This window comes from Coregonus lavaretus (assembly GCF_964263955.1).
Source record: "Coregonus lavaretus genome assembly, chromosome: 17".
Taxonomy (NCBI): domain Eukaryota; kingdom Metazoa; phylum Chordata; class Actinopteri; order Salmoniformes; family Salmonidae; genus Coregonus; species Coregonus lavaretus.
Window position 1 is genome coordinate 36,070,510 of NC_140004.1, and position 26,733 is coordinate 36,097,242.

Consider the following 26,733-nt stretch of genomic DNA (forward strand, 5'->3'; position numbering starts at 1 on the left):
TTTAACCATTCTGATTAATTAGTGACTGGTTATGAGCTGAATGTGACATAAAAAATAACCCACCCCAATCAGATGTTTCTGAAAGATTACAGAGCCTTGACTATTTTACAAAGCATTTTGTAGCACTGCACCTTCAAGTCTACTCCAACTTAATGACCCAAAATGCAATGTAGACGTTGGCCTATTTCTCAATTGTAGGGCTTTCACCTGTTTTCATCTGAATGTGTTATCCACTCTTCCACCAACACTTTAGCATGTTCTTCATTTTAGAAAAGTTGAAGGTGACTTTCACAAAGGCCTAGATGTAGGTCTGTCCCACAGTGTTTGTGCTGAGCTGCATATAGCTCAGTGGATAGATTTAGTTTACATTTGTTTGATGTTCTTTTTCCAGGACTTCTCTTGCTGCTCGAGTCCAAAATACATTTTACCGCAATGGAAAACATGTCACTGACTACGAAATCTCCTCATATAAATTGTGTTCTCCCCTTTCAAACATATTTTGTCATATTGCCATCAATGTAGCCTAGGCCTTCAATTAAATTGCAATCCATTCCTATCAATAATCAATGTTATTTCCATTAGAATTGTCAGCCCTATTAGGTATGGAAACCTAGACAGTGTACTGTAACTGTAGTGCACTGTACTAGTATCTGATTCTCACCCTCAAGCCTCAACAGCAACATGTTCTCTTCAGCTGCCAAATATCTGTGGTTGGAAGAGGGGAAAAAGTACTGCCAAGCTATTTTCCCCTGCACCAAGGAATCTACACATGGGAAAGCTTTGGGTAGCACTGTGTGTCTGAGTGAGACTAAGAGATAGATACAGGCCTAGGCAGTATTTAAATCGATTTTGATTTCTGGAAGGAGATAGACAAAAATGTTGTAGGCTTTATGTAGCCTAGGCCTTGGCATTTGCTGTTAGAGATTTCTGGGTAGTGATAGATCAACAGACACATCATTGATGTTGTGCTATATAATGTTACCCACAGTTCAGCAGGTGAAAAAGTTAGAAAAAGGACTCACTCACAGCAATGCTATCACATTGTTAAAATCCTCAGTGACTATGAAGGATTAACAGTTTTAGTGTCATTAGAAGAAGGGGGAAAAAAACATCTTAGGAACAGATGTTATGTATTTTGTCCTATTGTGGATCAATGATGTCATTCATCAGAATGTCACACTGTAGATCTTGAAGTTGCAGAACACTTCTGGCAGCACTTCTATCAAAGGGATTCAAGGTCATCCAGCTATAACAGAACACTTCTATCAAAGGGATTCAAGGTCATTCAGATATATTACAGAACACTTCTGGCAGCGCTTCTATCAAAGAGATTCAAGGTCATCCAGATATATTACAGAACACTTCTGGCAGCACTTCTATCAAAGGGATTCAAGGTCATTCAGATATATAACCGAACACTTCTATCAAAGGGATTCAAGGTCATTCAGATATATTACAGAACAATTCTGGCAGCACTTCTATCAAAGGGATTCAAGGTCATTCAGATATATTACCGGTACACATGGTTAATTAATTAATTTGAAAAGCTTTGTTACACAATTTAAATGCACAGTCCTGGGCGTGTACATTGCCGAAGAGTCAGATGCCCAGAGGTGAGAATCCAACCAGAGGGTCAAATGTGACATGATGCCATAAAAGACCATTCATGTTTGGAAATATTAACATTTTCCATGCAGGATTGAATGTGTTACTTCACCATATCTCCCTATCCCCTGATGTAAGTTTCACCATAGGTAAGAGTTAGGGCTTCTGTTAAGATCCTCCTACAGAAACACAATTACATCACAGAATCACACACACACCATGTCTAATACACAATCAATTCTAACCTACCGTTTCTCTCTCTCAGGTGTCTGACTCCCTCTCATTGTTTCCACAGGATCCCACTTTAACCGGCAGCAACATAGCCATGCTACCTCTTGCCGGCACTTCCAGCTAGGCCCCCAGGCCCAGCTACCCATTGACTTCCCAATGCCCCACCCAGGTCAGCCCCAGTCGGGCATCAACCCCCACCTGGCTCCCCCTGGCCACCAGCATTCTCCCCAGCTCCACCCGCCACTCAACCCCCTACCCCCCGCGCCCCAGTTCCAGGACCTCTCTGTCCACCCTTTCCTACCTCCGGCCTTACACCAGCAGTACCTCCTCCAGCAGCAGATTCTAGAGGCCCAGCACCGGCGCATCATGCCACCTTCCAGGTATGGGAACCTGGTTTCACTCCCATAGTAACTAGGGTACCTCCATAAGCTATAGAAAAGTCAAGGTTTGTACGAACAACTGCTGTATAGTTTGAGGCTAATTATATTAATGTGCCCCTGGTAAAGGGGTAGTTCACCCCAAAGTTTAGCATGTGTTTTCACACCTCAAAAGTGCTTTCAAATTGAGTCCAAATTTCCATTGTTATTTAACCAGGCAAGTCAAGAACAAATTATTATTTACAATGACTGCCTACCCCAGCCAAACCCGGACAATGCTGGGCCAATTGTGCGCCGCCCTATGGGACTCCCAATCACAGCCAATTGTGATATAGCCTGGAATTGAACCAGGGTCTGTAGTGACGCCACTAGCACTGAGAGGCAGTACCTTAGACCTTCGCCACTCGGGAGCCCATTGGATCTGTAGATCCACACAACATCTGGCATGGAATATCATGTGTACAGAAACCTTATTTGGTTGTCCTCTGTCAGCAGACACCAGCCCCACAGACTGCGCCCGGGTTACGAGTTTGCTCCTGCCCTCCACGTCCCCCCACAGCCTGCGGCCCAGCAGCCTCGCTACCTGGCCGAAGGCACAGACTGGTAAGACGCCAGCTTGCACTCATACAATAATGTGGCTTCATAGTTAAAGGGATACTTCAGGATTCTGGCAAAGATGCCCTTTATCTACTTCCCCAAAGTCAGATGAACTTGTGGATACCATTTGTATGTCTTTGTCATCCAGTATAAAGGAAGTTAGAGGTAGCATGCTAGCAGATACCCATAGACTTCCAGTCATTGCGCTAACTCTAGTTAGCATTGGCTTGCGAAACTACCTCTAACTTCCTTCATACTGGACACAGAGACATACAAATGGTATTCACAAGTTCATTTGACTCTGGGGAAGTAGATAAAGGGCCTCATTGCCAACATCCTGAAGTATCAATTTAAGTCTAATACATTACTCCTGGACTGTGGAAATCTTAATTTTCTAATTTGAGTCACCCGCTCCCACAGGCATGATGTAATCCAAGGACAATCATGTTAATGATTGTTGTTGGGTCTGTGTTTAACTGGTTCCTCTCTCATCTCTCCTTCTGTGTTGTGTGGTTGGTCAGGGATTTGAGTGTGGACACAGGGCTGCCTCCTCCTCAGTACCACGTCCGCCCGCTGCCCCAGCACTACCTGACATCTCCCAGGATGCATCACTTCCCCAGGAACAACGCCTCCACTCATGTGGTGAGATCATCACAACTATTTTGCCATAATATTTAAATTAACAGAATATACATTTACAATTAAAGCGATGTTTCATGATCTGTGCACTGATGGCGTCCATATTTGTTGTACCACCTGGAGTGTTTGATTTGGTCTTAACACCATAGATCATTGTAGAGACCGGGTTCAGGGATGGCTGGCATCTGTATGAAATTCAAATATGTTTTCTAAGAGATGAGTTGAGGAGAATGTATCCAGTCTCTCTGTATTTTCTCTCCAGGTTGTCCATGAGATCAGAAACTACCCGTATCCTCAGTTACACCTGCTGGCTCTGCAGGGCCTCAACCCCTCCCGCCACGCATCCGCTGTGAGAGAGAGCTACGAGGTACTGTCATCCCAGTCACACGGCCAACTCCAATCAACCCTGTCACACTGTCACCCCGACACACACACACACACACTCTCTGGTAATCACACGGCTGTCCTCACGCATCCGTCCCTGCCTCTCTGTGACCAATGCTGTGGACAGCCTCATGTGGGACTGCTCTTCTCTTTTCCGCTAGTTCTGTTCTCCAGATGCTTCTGAATCGAAAAGCTATTGTTTTATTTTGCTTTGTTCATTTGTCGTTTTTATCAGACTGAAATAAGAGCCAGTATTAATGAAGTGTCTTGACCTAAAATAACCCTTGAAATCCTACATTGCTGAAGTAGAGACAAATGCTTGTTCCAGATGTTTCACGGTCTTTCCCCATGTGTTGCCTGTAGGAGCTACTGCAGCTGGAGGACAGGCTGGGCAGTGTGAACCGAGGGGCCATCCAGACCACTATTGAAAGGTTTACCTACCCTCACAAATACCAGAAGGTAAGAATATGCCCTCAGGTCGTTTCAGTAACTGATGTACTGAGGCAGAAAATGTAATAAAGCACCATAGAGTAGAATGACATGGATGAACATTGCCGTCTCATTTTAGGTCATTGTTAGCCACATAATCTATCCAAAGAATCCTGTCTCCTTTCAGTCCAAACAGACTTGTTATTGACACAACAGTCAGATGGTCTGGAGTGTACCCAATTTAAGACCACGGATGACTGCTGTTGCAGGTGAAAGGACAAATTATTATAAAGCTGTTGAGTCTTGTGAATATTATTTTAATATACTGAAGGAATCATAGGCATGGATGATATCTTAGTGATCCAATGAGACTGGAACCTGAAGCACACTTTTTAATTGTGTCAGCAGTATATGCAGTATATATAAGGGAAATGGTACTAAACAGGGTTTGTCAGTGCATCCCTAGTCATATATCTGAACTACAGTACAGTGAGGGAAAAAAGTATTTGATCCCCTGCTGATTTTGTACGTTTGCCCACTGACAAAGACATGATCAGTCTATAATTTTAATGGTAGGTTTATTTGAACAGTGAGAGACAGAATAACAACAAAAAAATCCAGAAAAACGCATGTCGAAAATGTTATAAATTGATTTGCATTTTAATGAGGGAAATAAGTATTTGACCCCTCTGCAAAACATGACTTAGTACTTGGTGGCAAAACCCTTGTTGGCAATCACAGAGGTCAGACGTTTCTTGTAGTTGGCCACCAGGTTTGCACACATCTCAGGAGGGATTTTGTCCCACTCCTCTTTGCAGATCTTCTCCAAGTCATTAAAGTTTCGAGCCTGACGTTTGGCAACTCGAACCTTGAGCTCCCTCCACAGATTTTCTATGGGATTAAGGTCTGGAGACTGGCTAGGCCACTCCAGGACCTTAATGTGCTTCTTCTTGAGCCACTCCTTTGTTGCCTTGGCCGTGTGTTTTGGGTCATTGTCATGCTGGAATACCCATCCACGACCCATTTTCAATGCCCTGGCTGAGGGAAGGAGGTTCTCACCCAAGATTTGACGGTACATGGCGCCGTCCATCGTCCCTTTGATGCAGTGAAGTTGTCCTGTCCCCTTAGCAGAAAAACACCCCCAAAGCATAATGTTTCCACCTCCATGTTTGACGGTGGGGATGGTGTTCTTGGGGTCATAGGCAGCATTCCTCCTCCTCCTCCAAACACGGCGAGTTGAGTTGATGCCAAAGAGCTCGATTTTGGTCTCATCTGACCACAACACTTTCACCCAGTACTCCTCTGAATCATTCAAATGTTCATTGGCAAACTTCAGACGGGCCTGTGTATGTGCTTTCTTGAGCAGGGGGACCTTGTGGGCGCTGCAGGATTTCAGTCCTTCACGGCGTAGTGTGTTACCAATTGTTTTCTAGGTGACTATGGTCCCAGCTGCCTTGAGATCATTGACAAGATCCTCCCGTGTAGTTCTGGGCTGATTCCTCACCGTTCTCATGATCATTGCAACTCCACGAGGTGAGATCTTGCATGGAGCCCCAGGCCGAGGGAGTTTGACAGTTATTTTGTGTTTCTTCCATTTGCGAATAATCGCACCAACTGTTGTCACCTTCTCACCAAGCTGCTTGGCGATGGTCTTGTAGCCCATTCCAGCCTTGTGTAGGTCTACAATCTTGTCCCTGACATCCTTGGAGAGCTCTTTGGTCTTGGCCATGGTGGAGAGTTTGGAATCTGATTGATTGATTGCTTCTGTGGACAGGTGACTTTTATACAGGTAACAAACTGAGATTAGGAGCACTCCTTTTAAGAGTGTGCTCCTAATCTCAGCTCGTTACCTGCATAAAAGACACCTGGGAGCCAGAAATCTTTCTGATTGAGAGGGGGGTCAAATACTTATTTCCCTCATTTAAAATGCAAATCAATGTATAACATTTTTGACATGCGTTTTTCTGGATTTTGTTGTTGTTATTCTGTCTCTCACTGTTCACATAAACCTACCATTAAAATTATAGACTGATCATTTCTTTGTCAGTGGGCAAACGTACAAAATCAGCAGGGGATCAAATACTTTTTTCCCTCACTGTATGTGGACATCAAGCATCTTTCTCTTTTCATGTGAACTATCAAAACTTTGCGAATGAAATTGAGTTACAATTGAAAATATGTACAGTACCAGTCAAAAGTTTGGACACACCTACTCATTCAAGGGTTTTTCTTTATTTTTACTATTTTCTACATTGTAGAATAATATTGAAGACATCAAAACTATGAAATAACACATATGGAATCATGTATTAACCAACAAGTCTTAAACAAATCAAAATATATTTTATATTTGAGATTCTTCAAAGTAGCCACTCTTTGCCTTGATGACAGCATTTCACACTCTTGGCATTCTCTCAACCAGCTTCATGAGGAATGCTTTTACAACAGTCTTGAAGGAGTTCCCACATATGCTGAGCACTTGTTGGCTGTTTTTCCTTCACTCTGCTGTCCAACTCATCCCAAACCATCTCAATTGCAGCACTACATCACTCTCCTTCTTGGTGAAATAGCCCTTACACAGCCTGGAGTTCTGTTTTGGGTCATTGTCCTGTTGGAAAACAAATTATAGTCTCACTAAGCGCAAACCAGATGGGATGGCGTATCACTGCAGAATGCTGTGGTAGCCATGCTGGTTAAGTGTGCCTTGAATTCTAAAGAAATCACTGACAGTGTCACCAGCAAAGCACCATCACACCTCCTCCTCCATGCTTCACGGTGGGAACCACACATCCAGAGATCATCCGTTCACCTACTCTGCATCTCACAAAGACACGGCGGTTGGAACCAAAAATCTCACATTTGGACTCGTCAGACCAAAGGACAGATTTCCACTGGTCAATGGCCATTGCTCGTGTTTCTTGGCCCAAGCAAGTCTCTTCTTCTTATTGGTGTCCTTTAGTAGTGGTTTCTTTGCAGCAATTCGACCATGAAGGCCTGTTTCACGCAGTCTTCTCTGAACAGTTGATGTTGAAATGTGTCTGTTACTTGAACTCTGTGAAGCATTTATTTGGGCTGCAATCTGAGGTGCAGTTAGCCTAACTCTAATGAACTTATCCACTGCAGCAGAGGTAACTCTGGGTCTTCCTTTCCTGTGGCGGTCCTCATGAGAGCCAGTTTCATCATAGCGCTTGATGGTTTTTGCAACTGCACTTGAAGAAACTTTAAAAGTTCTTGAAATTTTCTGGATTGACAGACCATGTGTTAAAGGGGAATGGAAACACTAGGATTTAGAACGCCAGCTAACTGTAACTGTAAATCACCATATTGGCATTGTTGCGTCACTGGCAGGAGAGAAAATGTTGGAACTCCCAAAAATGGCTGAATTTACTGAGTAGCTCCGAGTCTGAGAATAAGTTTATTACCGATAATGAAATAATGTTAGAGAGCCAATAAACCTACTGAAGCCGTTCATGTTTGAGCCGATCGTTGCACCTGATCACAGTTTGTTCTCGTAGCATTAACAACACAGATATACCGCCTGAAACACCTCAGCTAGAGGGTCTGCGTAGCGGTGACACAAACTGGTGTGAGTCCGGATGCTGCCAGATAATGACTAGAGTATGAGTGTGTGTGTTGTAGAGAGATGGTGGCGATACAGCACAAAATCCCAACGGATGGTGGCTGTATTGCATCCAGTCTGAGGTTCCTGTCAGTCTGTCTGGATGGCGATGTATTTATTGGACGTGTCACTAATCCCTATGAAGGACTTCCTGGCAGAAGAGGTTACTCGACCAGTCAGCAGCCGATATGCCAGTTAAATAATTGCAGACATTTTCCTTGATTATAAATTCTTTAAGGTTAATATCAGTAGTGGGTGGGTGCGAAATATATATAGGCAGTATCCTATAACGCTGTTTATCATCATCATCAGTGTTTGGCGCGATGGTAACACATTTACCTTTTGGTTAGACGACCGGAGTTCGAATCGCAGACAGCATAATGATTCATGAAATCTCATTCTAACCATTATAAATACATTATGATTTAGTTTCGGTATCAGACTAACTTTTCTTATGATTTTGTTTGCAGAGCATATAGGCTGGCAGTTTATCGCCAGTTCACCCTATGGGAACAAAGGATAATTGGACGAGATGGACGGCGTCTCATCCCTGTGTGTGTCGTTTCTTCCATAAGGCGCACATACCCAGAAGCAAAGGCATTTACGTAGGGTTTGAGTTTGAATAGAAGAACCAGTTCATTTAGTAAATCTAGCCTGCTGTAATTTTTTTTCAAGACATAGACCTAATGCCTGTATCTTATGTAAAAAGAGTATTACTTAGCTTGTCTACTATAACAACAGGTTCAAGCGTAACCAGAAACTTGCTTTGAAGATAAAACTACTTTCAACGCGCACTAACCCTGTGTCCCTGTCGCTAGAGAAGTGACTTCAACTAGCTTTGGCTGCCATCTATTGGAAAGGAATGGTAGACTTTTATAATATATGCCATTTAGCAGATGCCTTTATCCAAAGAGAACTGGGTACATGGTAGTGGAAACAGATCATAGAAACAGGATTACAATTTTGATATCATGGATGGACAGTCCTTTCATCTATAGCTGTCTATGAATTTGAGAGTGGTTACATTTCTCCAGCCCCATCCCTCAGGTTTTTACCAAAAGAGGAGCAGGAAGACACTTTGTTATTGTTTGCCACTTTAAGAAGTTAAGATGCAGATTAAATACACACCAAATATGTTACAGATACTATAAAAATGTCTCATCACTCAGACAGTTAGTGAATACACAGCATCCTGCACAGAAAATAATCAATCAAATGTATTTTACAAAAGCCCTTTTTACATCAAAATAATAACCACAGTGGTTATAGAGGGTGCAACAGTTCAACACCTCTGGAGCAAATGTCAGTTGGCTTTTCATGGCTTGAGAGAGAGTCGAAACAGCAGGACCGGGACAAGGCAGCACATCCGTTGAAACGGGTAAAAAAATAGTGAAGACATTAAAACTATGAAATAACACATGGAAAAACAATTCCCCTACGATTCCCTTTATGGATGTGTCTATCTTTGAATTCGCTGTTGAATGGCCTGCTCCTTCTCCATTTTCAAAACACCAGCCCGCTCCCCCAAAGTGATTGATAGTATATCTTGGCTCGCACTGTGATGATTGTGATTCTGAGCTCTCAGGTTCATACAGCGAGTTATGGTCTTCACTGATCTCACTCTTCGTCAGCTCCATCTGTGGCATATAGGGGCAGGACTCGGTTGTATACTGATGGTCGTGAGCGCAGTCTAGCTGGGCCCCGAGCTCTTTAGTGATGGTCCCGGTGGACCTCTTCTCCACTGCAGCACAGGAACACTCTGGTACCCAGGGGTCAGTTTGGCATGCTGTACTAACAGTTCTTTCCTGTTGGTAGAAAACAATTAAGGCATCTATTAGGCTATAGTTATATTCAAGAACCACTGCATATACTGTATATTGTCCATTTTATATCCAAAATGGCCTCAGGGATGACAGATTGTGTCTTGAAATAAATAATAGCCTTAGAAATAGCATGGATTTACATGTACCTCCTCTGCCTCCTGCAGTCTCCTCCAGGATGAAAACCTTTTCAGGGATGAAGATGTCATCCTGAAAACAAACAAACGTTTTGTTAAGACAACTGAACCCAAATATATTAGTTGGCATTAACAAGCTACCTGTCTTGTATGCTTTGTCAACACACACACAGCAAATACAGGGACATGTTTTTCAGCAAACATTAGCTATGTCAACTTCAGTCTAGCTAAATGAGGTGGCGCTAACAAAACATTACAAAAACAAAATAAAATCCATATTATTATTATTATTATTATTATTATTATAAAATCAGTCAACAAAATCTGAGGCGGAAGCTAGCTACAGTAACTACCTAACAACAGGGGACACGGAGAAACTGTTGCAATTTTAGTTGCAGTTGAATTGCTTGCTAACGTTCTTTGCTGGGGATGTTACACAAAACACTTCAGACGCAATTAGCTAGTTAACTTCAACTGGAGTTGCAACAAAGTTGTCCAGTGTCTAATGCTAGCCTAGTCAACAACAGTCATGACCGGTTAACGTTACCTCAGGCTCCATTGCAATGACTCGCGTCGCCTCCTCCGTTCAGTCTTGCTTTTGCTTGACTCCGAAGTCAGTGATGTTGATGATGGTCGGCCGGTAACCTACACCAGGGTTCTTCAATTCCGGTCCTGGAGGGCCGAAACACTTCTGTTTTATATTTCTACCTGGTAGTTAATTGCACTCACCTGGTGTCCCAGGTCTGAATTAGCCCCTGATTAGAAGGAGAGGATGAAAAACAGAGGTGTTTCGGCCCTCCAGGACCGGAATTGAAGAACCCTGCCCTACACCATGGAGTCCATGGAGAATAAGAGCACTTCCTCCCAGCTGCCCACTGCACTGAGGCTAGGAAACACTATCACCACCGATAAATCTACAATAATCGAGAATTTCAACAAGCATTTTGCTACGGCTGGCCATGCTTTCCACCTGGCTACCACTACCCCGGCCACCAGCTCTGCACCCTCCGCTGCAACTTGCCCATGCCCCCCCCCGCTTCTCCTTCACACAAATCCAGACAGCTGATGTTCTGAAAGAGCTGCAAAATCTGGACCCCTACAAATCATCTGGGCTAGACAATCTGGACCCTTTCTTTCTAAAACTAGCCGCCGAAATTGTCGCAACCCCTATTACTAGCCTGTTCAACCTCTCTTTCGTAACGTCTGAGATCCCCAGAGATTGGAAAGCTGCCGCGGTCATCCCCCTCTTCAAAGGGGGTGACACTCTAGATCCAAACTGTTACAGACCTATATCCATCCTGCCCTTCAAAAGTTTTTGAAAGCCAAGTTAACAAACAGATCACCGACCATTTCGAATCCCACCGTACCTTCTCCGCTATGCAATCCGGTTTCCGAGCTGGTCATGGGTGCACTTCAGCCACGCTCAAGGTCCTAAACGATATTATAACCGCGATCGATAATAGACAGTACTGTGCAGCCGTTTTCATTGACCTGGCCAAGGCTTTCGACTCTGTCAACCACCGCATTCTTATTGGCAGAGTAAATAGCCTTGGTTTCTCAAATGACTGCCTCGCCTGGTTCACCAACTACTTCTCAGATAGAGTTCAATGTGTCAAATCGGAGGGCCTGTTGTCTGGACCTATGGCAGTCTCTATGGGGGTGCCACAGGGTTCAATTCTTGGGCCGACTCTTTTCTCTGTGTATATCAATGATGTCGCTCTTGCTGCTGGTGACTCTCAGATCCACCTCTACGCAGACGACACCATTTTGTATACATCTGGCCCTTCATTGGACACTGTGTTAACAAACCTCCAAACGAGCTTGAATGCCATACAACACTCCTTCAGTAGCCTCCAACTGCTCTTCAACACTAGTAAAACTAAATGCATGCTCTTCAACCGAACACTGCTCGCACCCACCCACCCGACTAGAATCACTACTCTCGACGGGTCTGACCTAGAGTATGTGGACAACTACAAATACCTAGGTGTCTGGTTAGACTGTAAACTCTCCTTCCAGACTCACATTAAGAATCTCCAATCCAAAGTTAAATCTAGAATCGGTTTCCTATTTCGCAACAAAGCCTCCTTCACTCATGCTGCCAAACATGCCCTCGTAAAACTGACTATCCTACCGATCTTTGACTTCAGCGATGTCATTTACAAAATAGCCTCCAACACTCTACTCAGCAAATTGGATGTAGTCTATCACAGTGCCATCCGTTTTGTCTCCAAAGCCCCATATACTACCCACCACTGTGACCTGTACGCTCTTGTTGGCTGGTCCTCACTACATATTCGTCGCCAAACCCACTGGCTCCAGGCCATCTATAAATCACTGCTAGGCAAATCCCCGCCTTATCTTAGCTCATTGGTCACCATAGCAACACCCACCCGTAGTATGCGCTCCAGCAGGTATATCTCACTGGTCATCCCCAAAGCCAACACCTCCTTTGGCCACCATTCCTTCCAGTTCTCTGCTGCCAATGACTGGAACAAATTGCAAAAATCTCTGAAGCTGGAGACACTTATCTCCCTCACTAACTTTAAGCATCAGTTGTCAGAGCACCTTACCGATCACTGCACCTGTACACATATATTGTTATTTATTTTGCTCATTTGTACCCCAGTATCTCTATTTGCACATCATCTCTTGCACATCTATCATTCCAGTGTTAATACTAATTGTAATTATTTTGCACTATAGCCTATTTATTGCCTTACCTCCATAACTTGCTACATTTGCACACACTGTATATATATTTTTCTGTTGTATTTTTGACTTTGTTTTGTTTTACCCCATATGTAACTCTGTGTTGTTGTTTTTATCGCACTGCTTTGCTTTATCTTGGCCAGGTCGCAGTTGTAAATGAGAACTTGTTCTCAACTGGCTTACCTGGTTAAATAAAGTTGAAATAAATAAAATAAAATAAACACCATAACCCTCGAAATTTCAAATGGAGGCGCAAGCAGATGCCTTCATTGTAGGCCTATGACTCCTTTCCATTCGGAAACTCCCGGTTGCCGCATCGAAAGTGCCTGAAATCGCGAAGTCTGCCTCCGCAAAGTGCTGTCTGCAGATCCTGCTAGCTCGAGCTGGCACGTCTGTCCTCTTCAGGACATGGAGACACTTTTTCAAAAGTTGTGGGTCCTTCGGCAGCCGATGGTAGCTTATCGATGGAATTTTTTTTGCCGCCAATTCATACAGCCAGGCGCTATACAGTTCATGTTTGATTTACTACTTCTTGTCCGCACCTAACCTCACTGTCTTCGAGTCACTCTCTGCGCGAAAACTCAATGCCACAGACAATTAGATGATTCCTGCCTGTGACGCACTGGCGTCAGTCGTTACTATGGCAATTTAAAATGACGCTGACCATAGCTCAAATAAACCTTGTCGACGATCAAAATACTAAATATAAAAAATATATATATATATTAAATGCACATGTTTAGTATTAGTGGATTGAATACATCTCTTTGCTTAGATTTACTTCCTAAAGTGTTTCCATTTCCCTTTAGAGTAATGATGGACTGTCGTTTCTCTTTGCTTATTTGAGCTGTTCTTGCCATAAAATGGATTTGGTCTTTTACCAAATGGGGCTATCTTCTGTATACCCCCCTACCTTGTCACAACACAACTGATTGGCTCAAACACATTAAGAAGGAAAGAAATTCCACAAATGAACTTTTAAGAAGGCACACCTGTTAATTGAAATGCATTCCAGGTGACTACCTCATGAAGCTGGTTGAGAGAATACCAAGAGTGTGTAAAGCTGTCATCAAGGCAAAGGGTGGCTACTTTGAAGAATCTCAATTATAAAATATATTTTGATTTGTTTAACACTTTTTTGGTTACTACATATGTGTTATTTCATAGTTTTGATGTCTTCACTATTATTCTACAATGTAGAAAATAGTAAAAATAAAGAAAAACCCTTGAATGAGTAGGTGTGTCCTAACATTTGACTGGTACTAGCTTTTGGTAATTACATGTTGTTGTATATTTTATTTTCTAGAGGATACCTCAGGACCTTAAGCTAGGGCTGGAGGATGAGGAACTGGATACAGATGAGAAGTGTACCATCTGTCTATCAATGCTGGAGGATGGAGAGGATGTCAGGTGGGTCTAGTCACAATGCTAAAGACAATGTTATTATCATGGAATATTCGGTGCCAACACAGACTACAGTTTGCAGATCTCTGTATCTATGGTAATTCATATTAACACTCTTCATCCTCTTCCTCCGCCACCAGGAGATTACCCTGCATGCACCTCTTCCACCAGGCGTGTGTGGACCAATGGCTGGCCACCAGTAGGAAATGCCCCATATGCAGGGTGGACATTGAGACCCAGCTGACACCAGACAGCTGATGCCTCCTCTCCCTGCCCCCATCTTGTAATACCCCACCTCATCCCTAGGGGGAGCTCTGCCAAACGTCCCCCTTCCCATCTGCATCACTTGTGAGCCTGCCTTCTGAGCCAGCCGAAGAAGACAATGAACGGGAGGAATTAACAAAGCACACTGATCCAAACAATAGAGAAACAAAAGAGGCCGATGGATGGATGGATGGATGAAGAAGAGAGGCAGAAGGGTGGCAGAATGTATGGACAGATGTGCAGGGGCTTGATGAGTCTCCATCGGGTTGTGCACCGTAGCATTAGCTTCTCCATACACCTACTCAGAGATGAGATCCTCCATCAAACACCCCTAGCGTGTGTATGTATTGTGTTGTTGGGTTTGTATATAGGCCTATTCTCTACCGCTGATGTGGACTGGTCTCACTCCCTCTGATGAAACCCAAACGCTGAGCTCTAGCTACAGCACATCTGTGCGAAACATGACAAGATATGAACTCAGCAGGGGGATGTTTCTTGAAATGAGCTCTGTGGCCTAATGCATATGGTGTTATGGAGTGTAGTAGTCTTGTTATTGAAAAAATAAATAAAAAAGGGGGGAAATACTCCTCTTTAACAGGCAGCCTTTAGGCAATGAGGAAGTGCTAGCTATGTACAAAGGCCAATCAATCGGTGGGTTTCCGGTACAGTAGATCTCTGCTATCACAGTGGATGCTAGAGATGCTAACCAGGCATGGCTTCAGTGGTTTGTATTGTGCTGTAGTGGGGCCTCTATACCCTAGAACTGAGGCCCCAGATATGCATGCTGTATGGCAGGCTTGGGCTGTCTTGTGATTGTGGAGCAGTAGGATGTCTGCGCAGGTTGACGTTTATTGTCATGAGTCTTGTCCTGGAGGCAGAACTCAGCGATTTCCGCTAGATGGACCAGCTGCAAAGTCAGAATTGGCTATATTGTGAAAATTTATTAAAACAAAAAATAGCTTTTTGGTCTTAATTTAAGGTTAGGGTTAGCAGTGTGGTTAGGTTTAAAATCAGATTAAATGGATTTGTGGCTGTGCCAGCTAGTGACCACTCTGCAGAGCTGCCTCCAGGGCAAGTTTCATGATGAAAAAGAAAAAAAAATGCAATGTCTGCAGTATCTCTGCATGTGAACCATAAACAGTATGACTCTCTCCCTCATCCATGGAGCAGGATTAAGTTTCCCTTAGATGCTGATCTTAGGTCAGTGTTGCGTCTCCCCTCCTAATGATTAAGATTATAATTGGTGGAGGGGAATGCTGATTCTAGAACTGTGCCTATGGGCAACTTCTACTCACAGCCTCATCCATAGCACGATCTTTAAGGCTGGCATGGGCTAGAGGATGCCGTGTCTGTGTATTGTCTTTAGAGTGAATACAATGTAATTATTTTCTAACATATACCAGTACCTTATTGCCTACAGAACAAGCACGTGATTTATACAGTACATAGCAAACAACCTCCATTGTGTTTCGGTTCCCTTTTTTTCAATCTCAGTTGCTCCCGTTTTTCGATACAGGAATACAGCTGGTGTTCCGGGGAGTTATCCAACTAGTAAGCCTTTGTTCTGTGTTCTAGAATGTGTAAGATGGGCCCCCATGATGGTAGTCGTATGGTATTGCTAGAACAACTGTAAACTATTCAGTGATGGAAGCCGTTTTCCCTATATCGTGCATGAATCATGTTGGTGTAGTTCACTTGAAAGAGGGTTAAAGGGAGAAAAAGCCATTTGTTTAAAAATACCAAACAATTATTCTTAGTATTTGGATTTATTTGATTTGTTTTTAGTCCTTTCTTCATTTTGATTTTCTTTCTATCAATTTGTTTTGAGCACTCATGCCAAGTCCTCGTCCATTTTTTACAATTTTGAAGAAATTGCTGCAATGCTGCAGAAAACATTTATTGTTGCAATAATCTAGTTTTGTTTTGTAAATGCACTATATGGGGATGCCTGAAATAGATTTGGTGGTGTGGGGTCTCCTTGTTCTAGCTTAGCTTGTGTTCGGTTACACGTATCTTCATGCTTCCTTGTGTACTCTTGGAGGTTGACTTGACTGTGTGTTGCGTTTTTTATTTTCCTTTGTCCAAACCCTCCATCCAAAAAAACTACAGACAGACAAGGAAGGTTGCTACTTCACATAGGATGCTGTGAGTTGAAATGCCTTAAGTATTTAACAATCTTTTGTGGAGGCATATTTAATGTATTTTTTCCTCATGATTCCGCAATTGAATCAATCTATTTATTTAGAAATAACACAAAATGTTGCAGGGGAAAATACCTCATTATGCATAGGTTGGTGGGGATGCTTTGCATGCAAGTTGTGTTTTTCAGAAGAAGAAAAATAGTCATTTGGAAGGGTGACTAGATGTTATGGGTGCTGTCTATAGCCAACGTGGTGCTGTTTATCTTGATTCCATTCCATTCAATGTAATTTAGAAGATTCCCACACTCTGCTTTAATCTAGTGGACAGACTGACTAGGTGCAAATGTTTTAGCATGTAAACCTCCGTCATTGCACTCCTAGCATGGCTAAACCCCTCGCTGGCATAGAGGAAACATGATACTTTTATTTTTCATATTTATCCCTGATCATTACCCGTTTCCCAGTTTGTTTTCATTTTGTTTTGTTTGACCTCGTTTGTATATGTCACCATATTATATCTGGATATTCGGTGTCTCCATTCAGTGTACGTTTCTCTGTCCAGCTATGTTAACTCTTCCCATATGAATTAATAACTGCATTATTGGGTACTTTGTATTGCTGGCAAATGCTGTGTTTGTGTGGTTAGGTTTGGGAGGTGGCTAACATGATAAACTTGAGCTATTGATCTTATGTTTTCCTGATGTGATACTCTAGGCAGTAGTTTTATACCTGGGTATAATAAGCCAACCACCTGTTTTCTGTGTGCGTTTTCTTAATAATAATAACAATGTATTAATCCTACATATATCTAATTGGAATGAAGCTGACTGGTCTTATTTTCATTTTTCCTGCTGTCACTGGCCTGACCCCATGTCTACTTCTTGGTCAGGTCACATGGTCAGGGAAAAACTCCTGGCCTTACGGTTGTCACTAGTTACCACAGCCACAAAGTCAAATTGGCTATATCGTAAAAATTCATGAAAACAAAAATTTGCTTTTTGGTCTTAATTTAAGGTTAGGCATAAGGTTAGCAGTGTGGTCCGGGTTAGGGTTAGAATCACATTTTAAAAAATAAATTGTAGAAACTGAAAAAAAGTATCCGCACACTTCCAGTCAGATGCACATTTATTTTTATTATAGCTGAGCTTTCGGTCAGTCGACCTTCATCAGAGCATGAGAAATTGTAGAAGTAGGCAAAGTTTCTGACTTTGGATGTGGTAAATAGTGACAACCTGGCCTTACCTCTGTCCTCCACAGACTGTATACTGGGTTGTTACTGCAGAGGAAAACTGGACAGTAGCCATAGTATAATAACTCAAGCTGGTGAAGGGGAATGAACAGTAGAATCCTAAAGCACAAGCTTTCTAATGCATGTATCCTTCTCAGGTTTTCATATGTGTACATGGGCGTAGCTGTAGACATGTTTAATATGAGGCTGTACCTTCTTGAATATTACAGATATGTTTCTTTGCTGCTGATAAACTGTTGATTAAACTAACCTGCCAGTGATTTAAAGGGAAGTGGCCATCTTTGTACAACACACTGCTGTTTTGCTGTAACCTCGCAATGTTTTATGAGCTGGAGTATTTTATAGACACTAGAAATATGTATCAATAATATGAAAAGCAATAGCTACATTATAAGGAAGAATAACATGGATCAGTGAATGTTGTGGAAAATCTTTAGATTCACTTTTGGTGGATTTTGTACTGTATTTATTACTAATGATGATGCAAGAAGTTGCATAGCTTAACCCAAACTGTTCTGTCTCCTCTTTTATTTATTGTCTGATTGTATATGATCTTTTTCTATGTGTTTTTCAAATAAACTCCCTAAAATGCTGAAAAGACCTGGTTAAGGATTATTACATTTTTCTAGTAAATAACTTAACACAAGAACTGGTACTAAACGTTTATAAACACATAAAGCAATGATAAAATCATATATATATCTTAATAAGCACTGGCAATTAGCACTGGCAGTTAGGCTAGATGGACAGACAGGGCCTGTACATGTAAAAAGTGGTGTTTCCAGTCCAGCATGAGTGAATTCAATTACATATGAATACGCTTCCAAGTATAATTTGTTTCTACATAGTAACCTTCACCTCCGTTTATGTTCTTCACATAAAGTTGAATATTCAAACATACAAAAATGTTTTCAGATTGAAAAGTATGTTGCTGTTTTATTAATTTTGTAGCAAATTTCCTGCTATTCTACACATTTTGCCATGAGGCTGAGAGAACATTCAGCAGTTTTAAAGCTAATTTCCCATATATATATACAGTGGGGAGAACAAGTATTTCATACACTGCCGATTTTGCAGGTTTTCCTACTTACAAAGCATGTAGAGGTCTCTAATTTTTATCATAGGTACACTTCAACTGTAAGAGTGTCAGGGCGTGCTGTAGGTGTAGTGGTGGAATCAAACGCAGGACTCAGAACGATAATCCAAAGACTTGTATTAAAGCCAAAACCAAGGCAAAAGGACAACTGGCCCGAAGGCGAAAATACGCACGAAGGCGAAATAGTAACAGCGCACAAACAGGTGCGAAAATACTCCAGCGCAGTGGAGAGAAGCTCAACCGAGCGAAACACACGACTGACGAAAATCAATTACACACAACACTAGACAAACACAACGAGAAACTTATAGGACACTGATTACGCCCAAACTAGAAACAGGTGTGAAAACAAACAGACAAAAGCAAACGAACATGAAACATACAACGGTGGCAGCTAGAATTCCGGAGACGACGAACGCCGAAGCCTGCCCGAACAAGGGAGAGAGGCAGCCTCGGCCGAAACCGTGACAGTACCCCCCCCTTGACGCGCGGCTCCAGACGTGCGCCGACTCCGGCCTCGGGGACGACCAGGAGGACGCGGAGCAGGGCGCGTCGGATGCCCCCGATGGAATTCCGTCAGGAGCGACGGGTCCAAAATGTCTCTCCTCGGCACCCAGCACCGCTCCTCCGGACCGTACCCCTCCCACTCCACTAGATACTGGAGACCCCCCATCCGACGTCTCGAATCCAAGATGGACCTCACGGAGTACGCCGGTGCCCCCTCGATGTCCAACGGGGGCGGAGGAGTCTCCAAGATCTCATTTTCTTGGAGTGGGCCCGCTACCACCGGCCTGAGAAGGGACACATGGAACGAGGGGTTAATACACTTATACTCCACAGGTAGCTGTAATCTATAACATACCTCGTTCAACCTTCTCAGGACTTTAAATGGCCCTACAAACCGCCGACCCAGTTTCCGACAGGGCAGGCGGAGGGGCAGGTTTCTGGTAGAGAGCCAGACTCGATCACCAGGTGCGTACACCGGTCCCTCACTGCGGTGGAGATCAGCGCTCACCTTCTGACGTCGGACGGCCCGCTGCAGGTGGACGTGTGCAGCGTTCCACGTCTCCTCCGAGCGCCGCGCCCACTCATCCACCGCAGGAGCCTCGATCTGGCTCTGCTGCCAGGGTGCCAGAACCGGCTGGTAACCCAACACACATTGAAATGGAGTTAGGTTAGTGGAGGAATGGCGTAGGGAATTCTGGGCCATCTCGGCCCAGGGAACGTACCTTGACCACTCCTCTGGCCGGTCCTGGCAGTATGTTCTGAGAAACCTACCCACATCCTGGTTTACGCGTTCCACCTGCCCATTACTCTCCGGGTGGTACCCCGAGGTGAGGCTCACCGAGACCCCCAACCGCTCCATAAACGCTCTCCAGACTCTGGAGGTGAATTGGGGACCCCGATCAGCCACAATGTCCTCGGGTACCCCGTAGTGCCGGAACACATGGGTGAACAGTGCCTCGGCAGTTTGTAGGGCAGTAGGAAGACCCGGCATGGGGAGCAAACGACAGGCCTTAGAGAACCGGTCCACAACGACCAGGATAGTAGTATTCCCTTGGGAGAGGGGAAGGTCTGTTCCCAAGGGAATTCCCCATGGTCGTTGTGGAACGGGCAGGGGTAGCAACTTACCCCTAGGCAGATGTCTAGGCGCCTTACACTGGGCGCACACCGAGCAGGAGGAAACATAAACCCTCACATCCCTTGCCAACGTGGGCCACCAGTACTTGGCACTAAGACAGTGCACTGTCCGGCCGATACCCGGATGTCCAGAGGAGGGTGACGTGTGAGCCCAATAGATCAATCGATCCCGAACCTCGAGCGGAACGTACTTCTGACCCTCCGGGCACTGTGGTGGACTAGGGTCGGTGCGTAACGCCCGCTCGAGTTCAGTATCGACCTCCCACACTACCGGTGCCACCAGACACGACTCAGGCAGTATGGGAGTGGGCTCCACGGACCTCTCCTCCGTGTCATACCGCCGAGACAGCGCATCTGCCTTGCCATTCTGTGACCCAGGGATGTACGTGATTTTAAAAGTAAACCTGGTCAAGAACATACTCCATCTTGCCTGGTGAGGGTTTAGCCTCCTCGCCGCCCGGATGTACTCCAGGTTACGGTGGTCCGTCAAAATGAGGAAAGGGTGTTGAGCCCCCTCAAGCCAGTGCCTCCACACCTTTAGAGCCTGTACCACGGCTAACAGCTCCCTGTCCCCTACGTCATAGTTCCGCTCCGCCGGACTGAGCTTCTTAGAATAAAAAGCACAGGGGCGGAGTTTAGGTGGCGCGCCAGACCGTTGTGAAAGCACGGCTCCTAAACCGGCCTCTGACGCGTCCACCTCTACCTGGAACGGCAAAGAGGGATCCGGATGCGCCAGCACCGGGGCCGAGGTAAACAGGTCCTTCAGCCTCCCAAACGCCCTGTCCGCCTCGGCCGACCACTGCAGACGCACCGGACCCCCCTTCAACAGAGACGTGATGGGAGCTGCCACCTGTCCAAAACCTCGGATAAACCTCCTGTAGTAATTTGCAAACCCCAAAAACTGCTGCACCTCTTTCACAGTGGTTGGTGTTTGCCAATTACGCACGGCCGACACCCGGTCTACCTCCATCTTCACCCCTGACGCAGACAACTGATAACCCAAAAAGGAGACCGACTCCTGTAAAAACAGACACTTCTCTGCCTTCACATACAGGTCGTGCTCCACCAGCCTCCGCAACACTCTACGCACCAGGGCCACATGCTCGACACGGGTAGGCGAGTACACGAGAATGTCATCAATGTACACAACCACCCCCTGCCCCTGCATGTCCCTGAAGATCTCATCCACGAATGATTGGAAAACTGACGGAGCGTTCATCAACCCGTATGGCATGACCAGATACTCGTAATGGCCCGAGGTAGTACTAAAGGCTGTCTTCCATTCATCACCCTCCCTGATGCGCACCAAGTTGTACGCGCTCCTGAGATCTAATTTCGTGAAGAAACGCGCCCCATGCAACGACTCAGTCATGGTCGCAATCAGCGGGAGTGGATAACTGTACTTCACCGTAATCTGATTGAGACCACGGTAATCGATGCACGGGCGCAACCCACCATCCTTTTTCTTCACAAAAAAGAAACTCGAGGACGCAGGGGAAGTGGAAGGCCGTATGTATCCTTGTCTCAGAGACTCGTCTATGTAAATCTCCATAGCTTTCTTCTCCTCCTGAGACAGAGGATACACATGGCTCCGTGGGAGCGCAGCTCCTGCCTGGAGGTCTATCGCACAATCTCCCTGCCTATGGGGTGGCAACCGCGTCGCCCTCGCCTTACTAAACGCAATAGCCAAATCCCCATACTCAGGGGGAACGTGCAATGCGGGCACCTGGTTTGGACTCTCCACCGAGGTAGCCCCTACGGAAACGCCCAAACATCTACCCACACACTGAGCAGACCACTCCATCAGAGCCCTCTCCTGCCACGAAATAGCTGGGTTATGGGTACTCAACCAGGGCATGCCCAGCACCACCGGATACGCAGGAGAGTCAATCAGGAACAGCTGAATCATCTCCTGATGACCCCCCTGCGCACACATCCTAAGTGGCGCCGTGACCTCCCTGATTAAGCCCGTACCCAACGGACGGCTATCTAGGGCATGAACGGGGAAAGGAACATCAACAGGAATAAGGGGAATCCCTAACGCTAAACAAAACTTCTTATCAATAAAATTCCCAGCCGCGCCTGAATCTACCAGCGCCTTATGCTGGGAATGAGGTGCTACCTGTGGAAAACGCACAGGCATACAAAAATGGGCAACAGTGAGCTCTGGGTGAGTGGGGCGCCTACTCACCTGGAGGGAATCCCCAGTGCGGAACCTGTCGTCATCTCCCCTAGGAGGCCATCCCCAGCACCTAGCCGCGGTGTGTCCTCCCCGACCACAGTTGGTGCAGTGGATGGACCCCCTAGCCTGCCGACTCCTCCTCTCTCTAGCGCCAGCGCCCCCGAGCTCCATGGGACACGGCTCGGAGGCGCTGGAGGGTGAAATGGACGGACCCTCCGCAGGACGTCCGCGGGTAGCCAGTAGGTTATCCAGCCTGATGGACATGTCGACCAGCTGGTCGAAAGAGAGGCTGGTGTCCCTACAAGCCAGCTCCCGACGGACGTCCTCTCGTAGGCTACATCTGTATAGATCGACGAGGGCCCGATCATTCCACCCTGCATCTGCCGCTAGAGTACGGAATTCGAGCGCGAATTCCTGGGCACTCCTCCTCCCCTGCCGGAGGAAGACCAGACGCTCCCCCGCCGCTTTCCCCTCCGGGGGATGGTCAAACACCGCCCTGAAGCGGCGGGAGAACTCGTCGTAGGTAATAGTCGTGGCGTCGATCTTCCTCCACTCCGCGTTGGCCCACTCCAACGCCTTCCCGGCCAGGCAGGAGATCAGGGCGGACACGCTCTCATGCCCCGAAGGTGCCGGGTGCACGGTGGCCAGGTATAGCTCCACCTGGAGGAGGAATCCCTGACACCCAGCCGCGGTTCCGTCGTAGGCCCTCGGGAGAGAGAGTCGGACTCCTCGAGGTTCCGGCGCTGGAATGGGCGGACTGGCCGATGGTGCTGGCAGGGAGGGAGGCGGTGGAGGCGTACCCCAGCCTCGGAGGGTGGTGATCACCTCCTGCAGGGCGGTCCCCATCTGCAGGATTTGGTCCTGTTGTTCCCGAACCTGGGCCTCCAGTCTCGTCTGTCCTGCTTCGGCTCCTGCTGATTCCATAGTTGGTGTGTAATTCTGTCAGGGCGTGCTGTAGGTGTAGTGGTGGAATCAAACGCAGGACTCAGAACGATAATCCAAAGACTTGTATTAAAGCCAAAACCAAGGCAAAAGGACAACTGGCCCGAAGGCGAAAATACGCACGAAGGCGAAATAGTAACAGCGCACAAACAGGTGCGAAAATACTCCAGCGCAGTGGAGAGAAGCTCAACCGAGCGAAACACACGACTGACGAAAATCAATTACACACAACACTAGACAAACACAACGAGAAACTTATAGGACACTGATTACGCCCAAACTAGAAACAGGTGTGAAAACAAACAGACAAAAGCAAACGAACATGAAACATACAACGGTGGCAGCTAGAATTCCGGAGACGACGAACGCCGAAGCCTGCCCGAACAAGGGAGAGAGGCAGCCTCGGCCGAAACCGTGACAAAGAGACGGAATCTAAAACAAAAATCCAGAAAATCACACTGTATGATTTTTAAGTAATTAATTTGCATTTTATTGCATGACATAAGTATTTGATACATCAGAAAAGCAGAACTTAATATTTGGTACAGAAACCTTTGTTAGGTCTTGACCAGGTTTGCACACACTGCAGCAGGGATTTTGGCCCACTCCTCCATACAGACCTTCTCCAGATCCTTCAGGTTTCGGGGCTGTAGCTGGGCAATACAGACTTTCAGCTCCCTCCAAAGATGTTCTATTGGGTTCAGGTCTGGAGACTGGCTAGGCCACTCCAGGACCTTGAGATGCTTCTTATGGAGCCACTCCTTAGTTGCCCTGGCTGTGTGTTTCAGGTCGTTGTCATGCTGGAAGACCCAGTCACAACCCATCTTCAATGCTCTTACTGAGGGAATGAGGCTGTTGGCCAAGATCTCGCGATACATGGCCCCATCCATCCTCCCCTCAATACGGTGCAGTCGTCCTGTCCCCTTTGCAGAAAAGCATCCCCAAAGAATGATGTTTCCACCTCCATGCTTCACGGTTGGGATGGTGTTCTTGGGGTTGTACTCATCCTTCTTCTTCCTCCAAACACGGCGAGTGGAGTTTAGACCAAAAAGCTCTATTTTTGTCTCATCAGACCACATGACCTTCTCCCATTCCTCCTCTGGATCATCCAGATGGTCATTGGCAAACTTCAGACGGGCCTGGACATGCGCTGGCTTGAGCAGAGGGACCTTGCGTGCGCTGCAGGATTTTAATCCATGACGGCGTGGTGTGTTACTAATGGTTTTCTTTGAGACTGTGGTCCCAGCTCTCTTCAGGTCATTGACCAGGTCCTGCCGTGTAGTTCTGGGCTGATCCCTCACCTTCCTCATGATCATTGATGCCCCACGAGGTGAGATCTTGCATGGAGCCCCAGACCGAGGGTGATTGACCGTCAACTTCTTCCATTTTCTAATAATTGCGCCAACAGTTGTTGCCTTCTCACCAAGCTGCTTGCCTATTGTCCTGTAGCCCATCCCAGCCTTGTGCAGGTCTACAATTTTATCCCTGATGTCCTTACACAGCTCTCTGGTCTTGACCATTGTGGAGAGGTTGGAGTCTGTTTGATTGAGTGTGTGGACAGGTGTCTTTTATACAGGTAACGAGTTCAAACAGGTGCAGTTAATACAGGTAATGAGTGGAGAACAGGAGGGCTTCTTAAAGAAAAACTAACAGGTCTGTGAGAGCCGGAATTCTTACTGGTTGGTAGGTGATCAAATACTTATGTCATGCAATAAAATGCAAATTAATTACTTAAAAATCATACAATGTGATTTTCTAGATTTTTGTTTTAGATTCCGTCTCTCACAGTTGAAGTGTACCTATGATAAAAATTACAGACCTCTACATGTTTTGTAAGTAGGAAAACCTGCAAAATCGGCAGTGTATCAAATACTTGTTCTCCCCACTGTTTATATACATATATAATTTTTTATCATAGCTTATGACATGTCATATGCTTGTTCCACAACTCCTACTTTAAGGGCATGCCTTCCGGAATCCCCGTTGGAGCCATACAGTTGAAGTCGGAAATGTACATACACTTAGGTTGGAGTCATTAAAACTCGTTTTTTAACCACTTCACACATTTCTTGTTAACAAACTATAGCCTTTAAACAGCTTGGAAAATTATGTCATGGCTTTAGAAGCTTCTGATAGGCTAATTGACATCATTTGAGTCAATTGGAGTTGTACCTGTGGATGTATTTCAAGGCCTACCTTCAAACTCAGTGCCTCTTTGCTTGACATCATGGGAAAATCAAAAGAAATCAGCCAAGACCTCAGAAAAAAAATTGGAGACCTCCACAAGTCTGGTCCATCCTTCGTAGCAATTTCCAAACGCCTGAAGGTACCATGTTCATCTGTACAAACAATAGTACGCAAGTATAAACACCATGGGACCACGCAGCCGCCATACCGCTCAGGAAGGAGACGCGTTCTATCTCCTAGAGATGAAAGTACTTTGGTGCGAAAAGTGCAAATCAATCCCAGAACAACAGCAAAGGACCTTGTGAAGATGCTGGAGGAAACAGGTACCAAAGTATCTATATCCACAGTAAAACGAGTCCTATATCGACACAACCTGAAAGGCCGCTCAGCAAGGAAGAAGCCACTGCTCCAAAACCGCCATAGAAAAGCCAGACTACGGTTTTCAACTGCACATGGGGACAAATAATCTAGTTTTGTTTTGTAAATGCACTATATGGGGATGCCTGAAATAGATTTGGTGGTGTGGCGTCTCCTTGTTCTAGCTTAGCTTGTGTTAGGTTACACGTATCTTCATGCTTCCTTGTGTACTCTTGGAGGTTGACTTGACTGTACCAAAGTACAGTCAAAGTATCTATATCCACAGTAAAACGAGTCCTATATCGACACAACCTGAAAGGCCACTCAGCAAGGAAGAAGCCACTGCTCCAAAACCGCCATAAAAAAGCCAGACTACGGTTTGCAACTGCACATGGGGACAAAGATCGTACTTTTTGGAGAAATATCCTCTGGTCTGATGAAACAAAAATAGAACTGTTTGGCCATAATGACCATCGTTAAGTTTGGAGGAAAAAGAGGGTTGCTTGCAAGCCGAAGAACACCATCCCAACCGTGAAGCACGGGGGTGGCAGCATCATGCTGTGGGGGTGCTTTGCTGCAGGATGGACTGGTGCACTTCACAAAATAGATGGCATCATGAGGAAGGAAAATTATGTGGATATATTGAAGCAACATCTCAAGACATCAGTCAGGAAGTTAAAGCTTGGTCGCAAATGGGACTTCCAAATGGACAATGACCCC

The 26,733-nt window shown here is 45.3% G+C and overlaps 1 protein-coding gene across 2 annotated transcripts; it reads left to right on the forward strand.

The window, feature by feature from the left end:
* Window positions 1-1,906: 1,906 nt before the first annotated feature.
* On the forward strand, window positions 1,907-15,304 carry LOC311144631 (E3 ubiquitin-protein ligase ARK2C-like). Of its 2 annotated transcripts, none has more exons than XM_084180678.1 (7): window positions 1,907-2,216; window positions 2,706-2,816; window positions 3,332-3,452; window positions 3,712-3,816; window positions 4,197-4,292; window positions 13,857-13,960; window positions 14,095-15,304. In XM_084180678.1, the coding sequence occupies exons 1-7, from the start codon at window positions 1,993-1,995 to the stop codon at window positions 14,210-14,212; spliced, it is 879 nt and encodes a 292-aa protein (XP_084036804.1). In that variant the 5' UTR covers window positions 1,907-1,992; the 3' UTR covers window positions 14,213-15,304. The 2 variants fall into 2 exon arrangements, with proteins under 2 accessions (XP_084036804.1, XP_084036805.1); XM_084180679.1 differs by having other exon boundaries at window positions 2,123-2,216; window positions 2,709-2,816.
* Window positions 15,305-26,733: the final 11,429 nt, after the last annotated feature.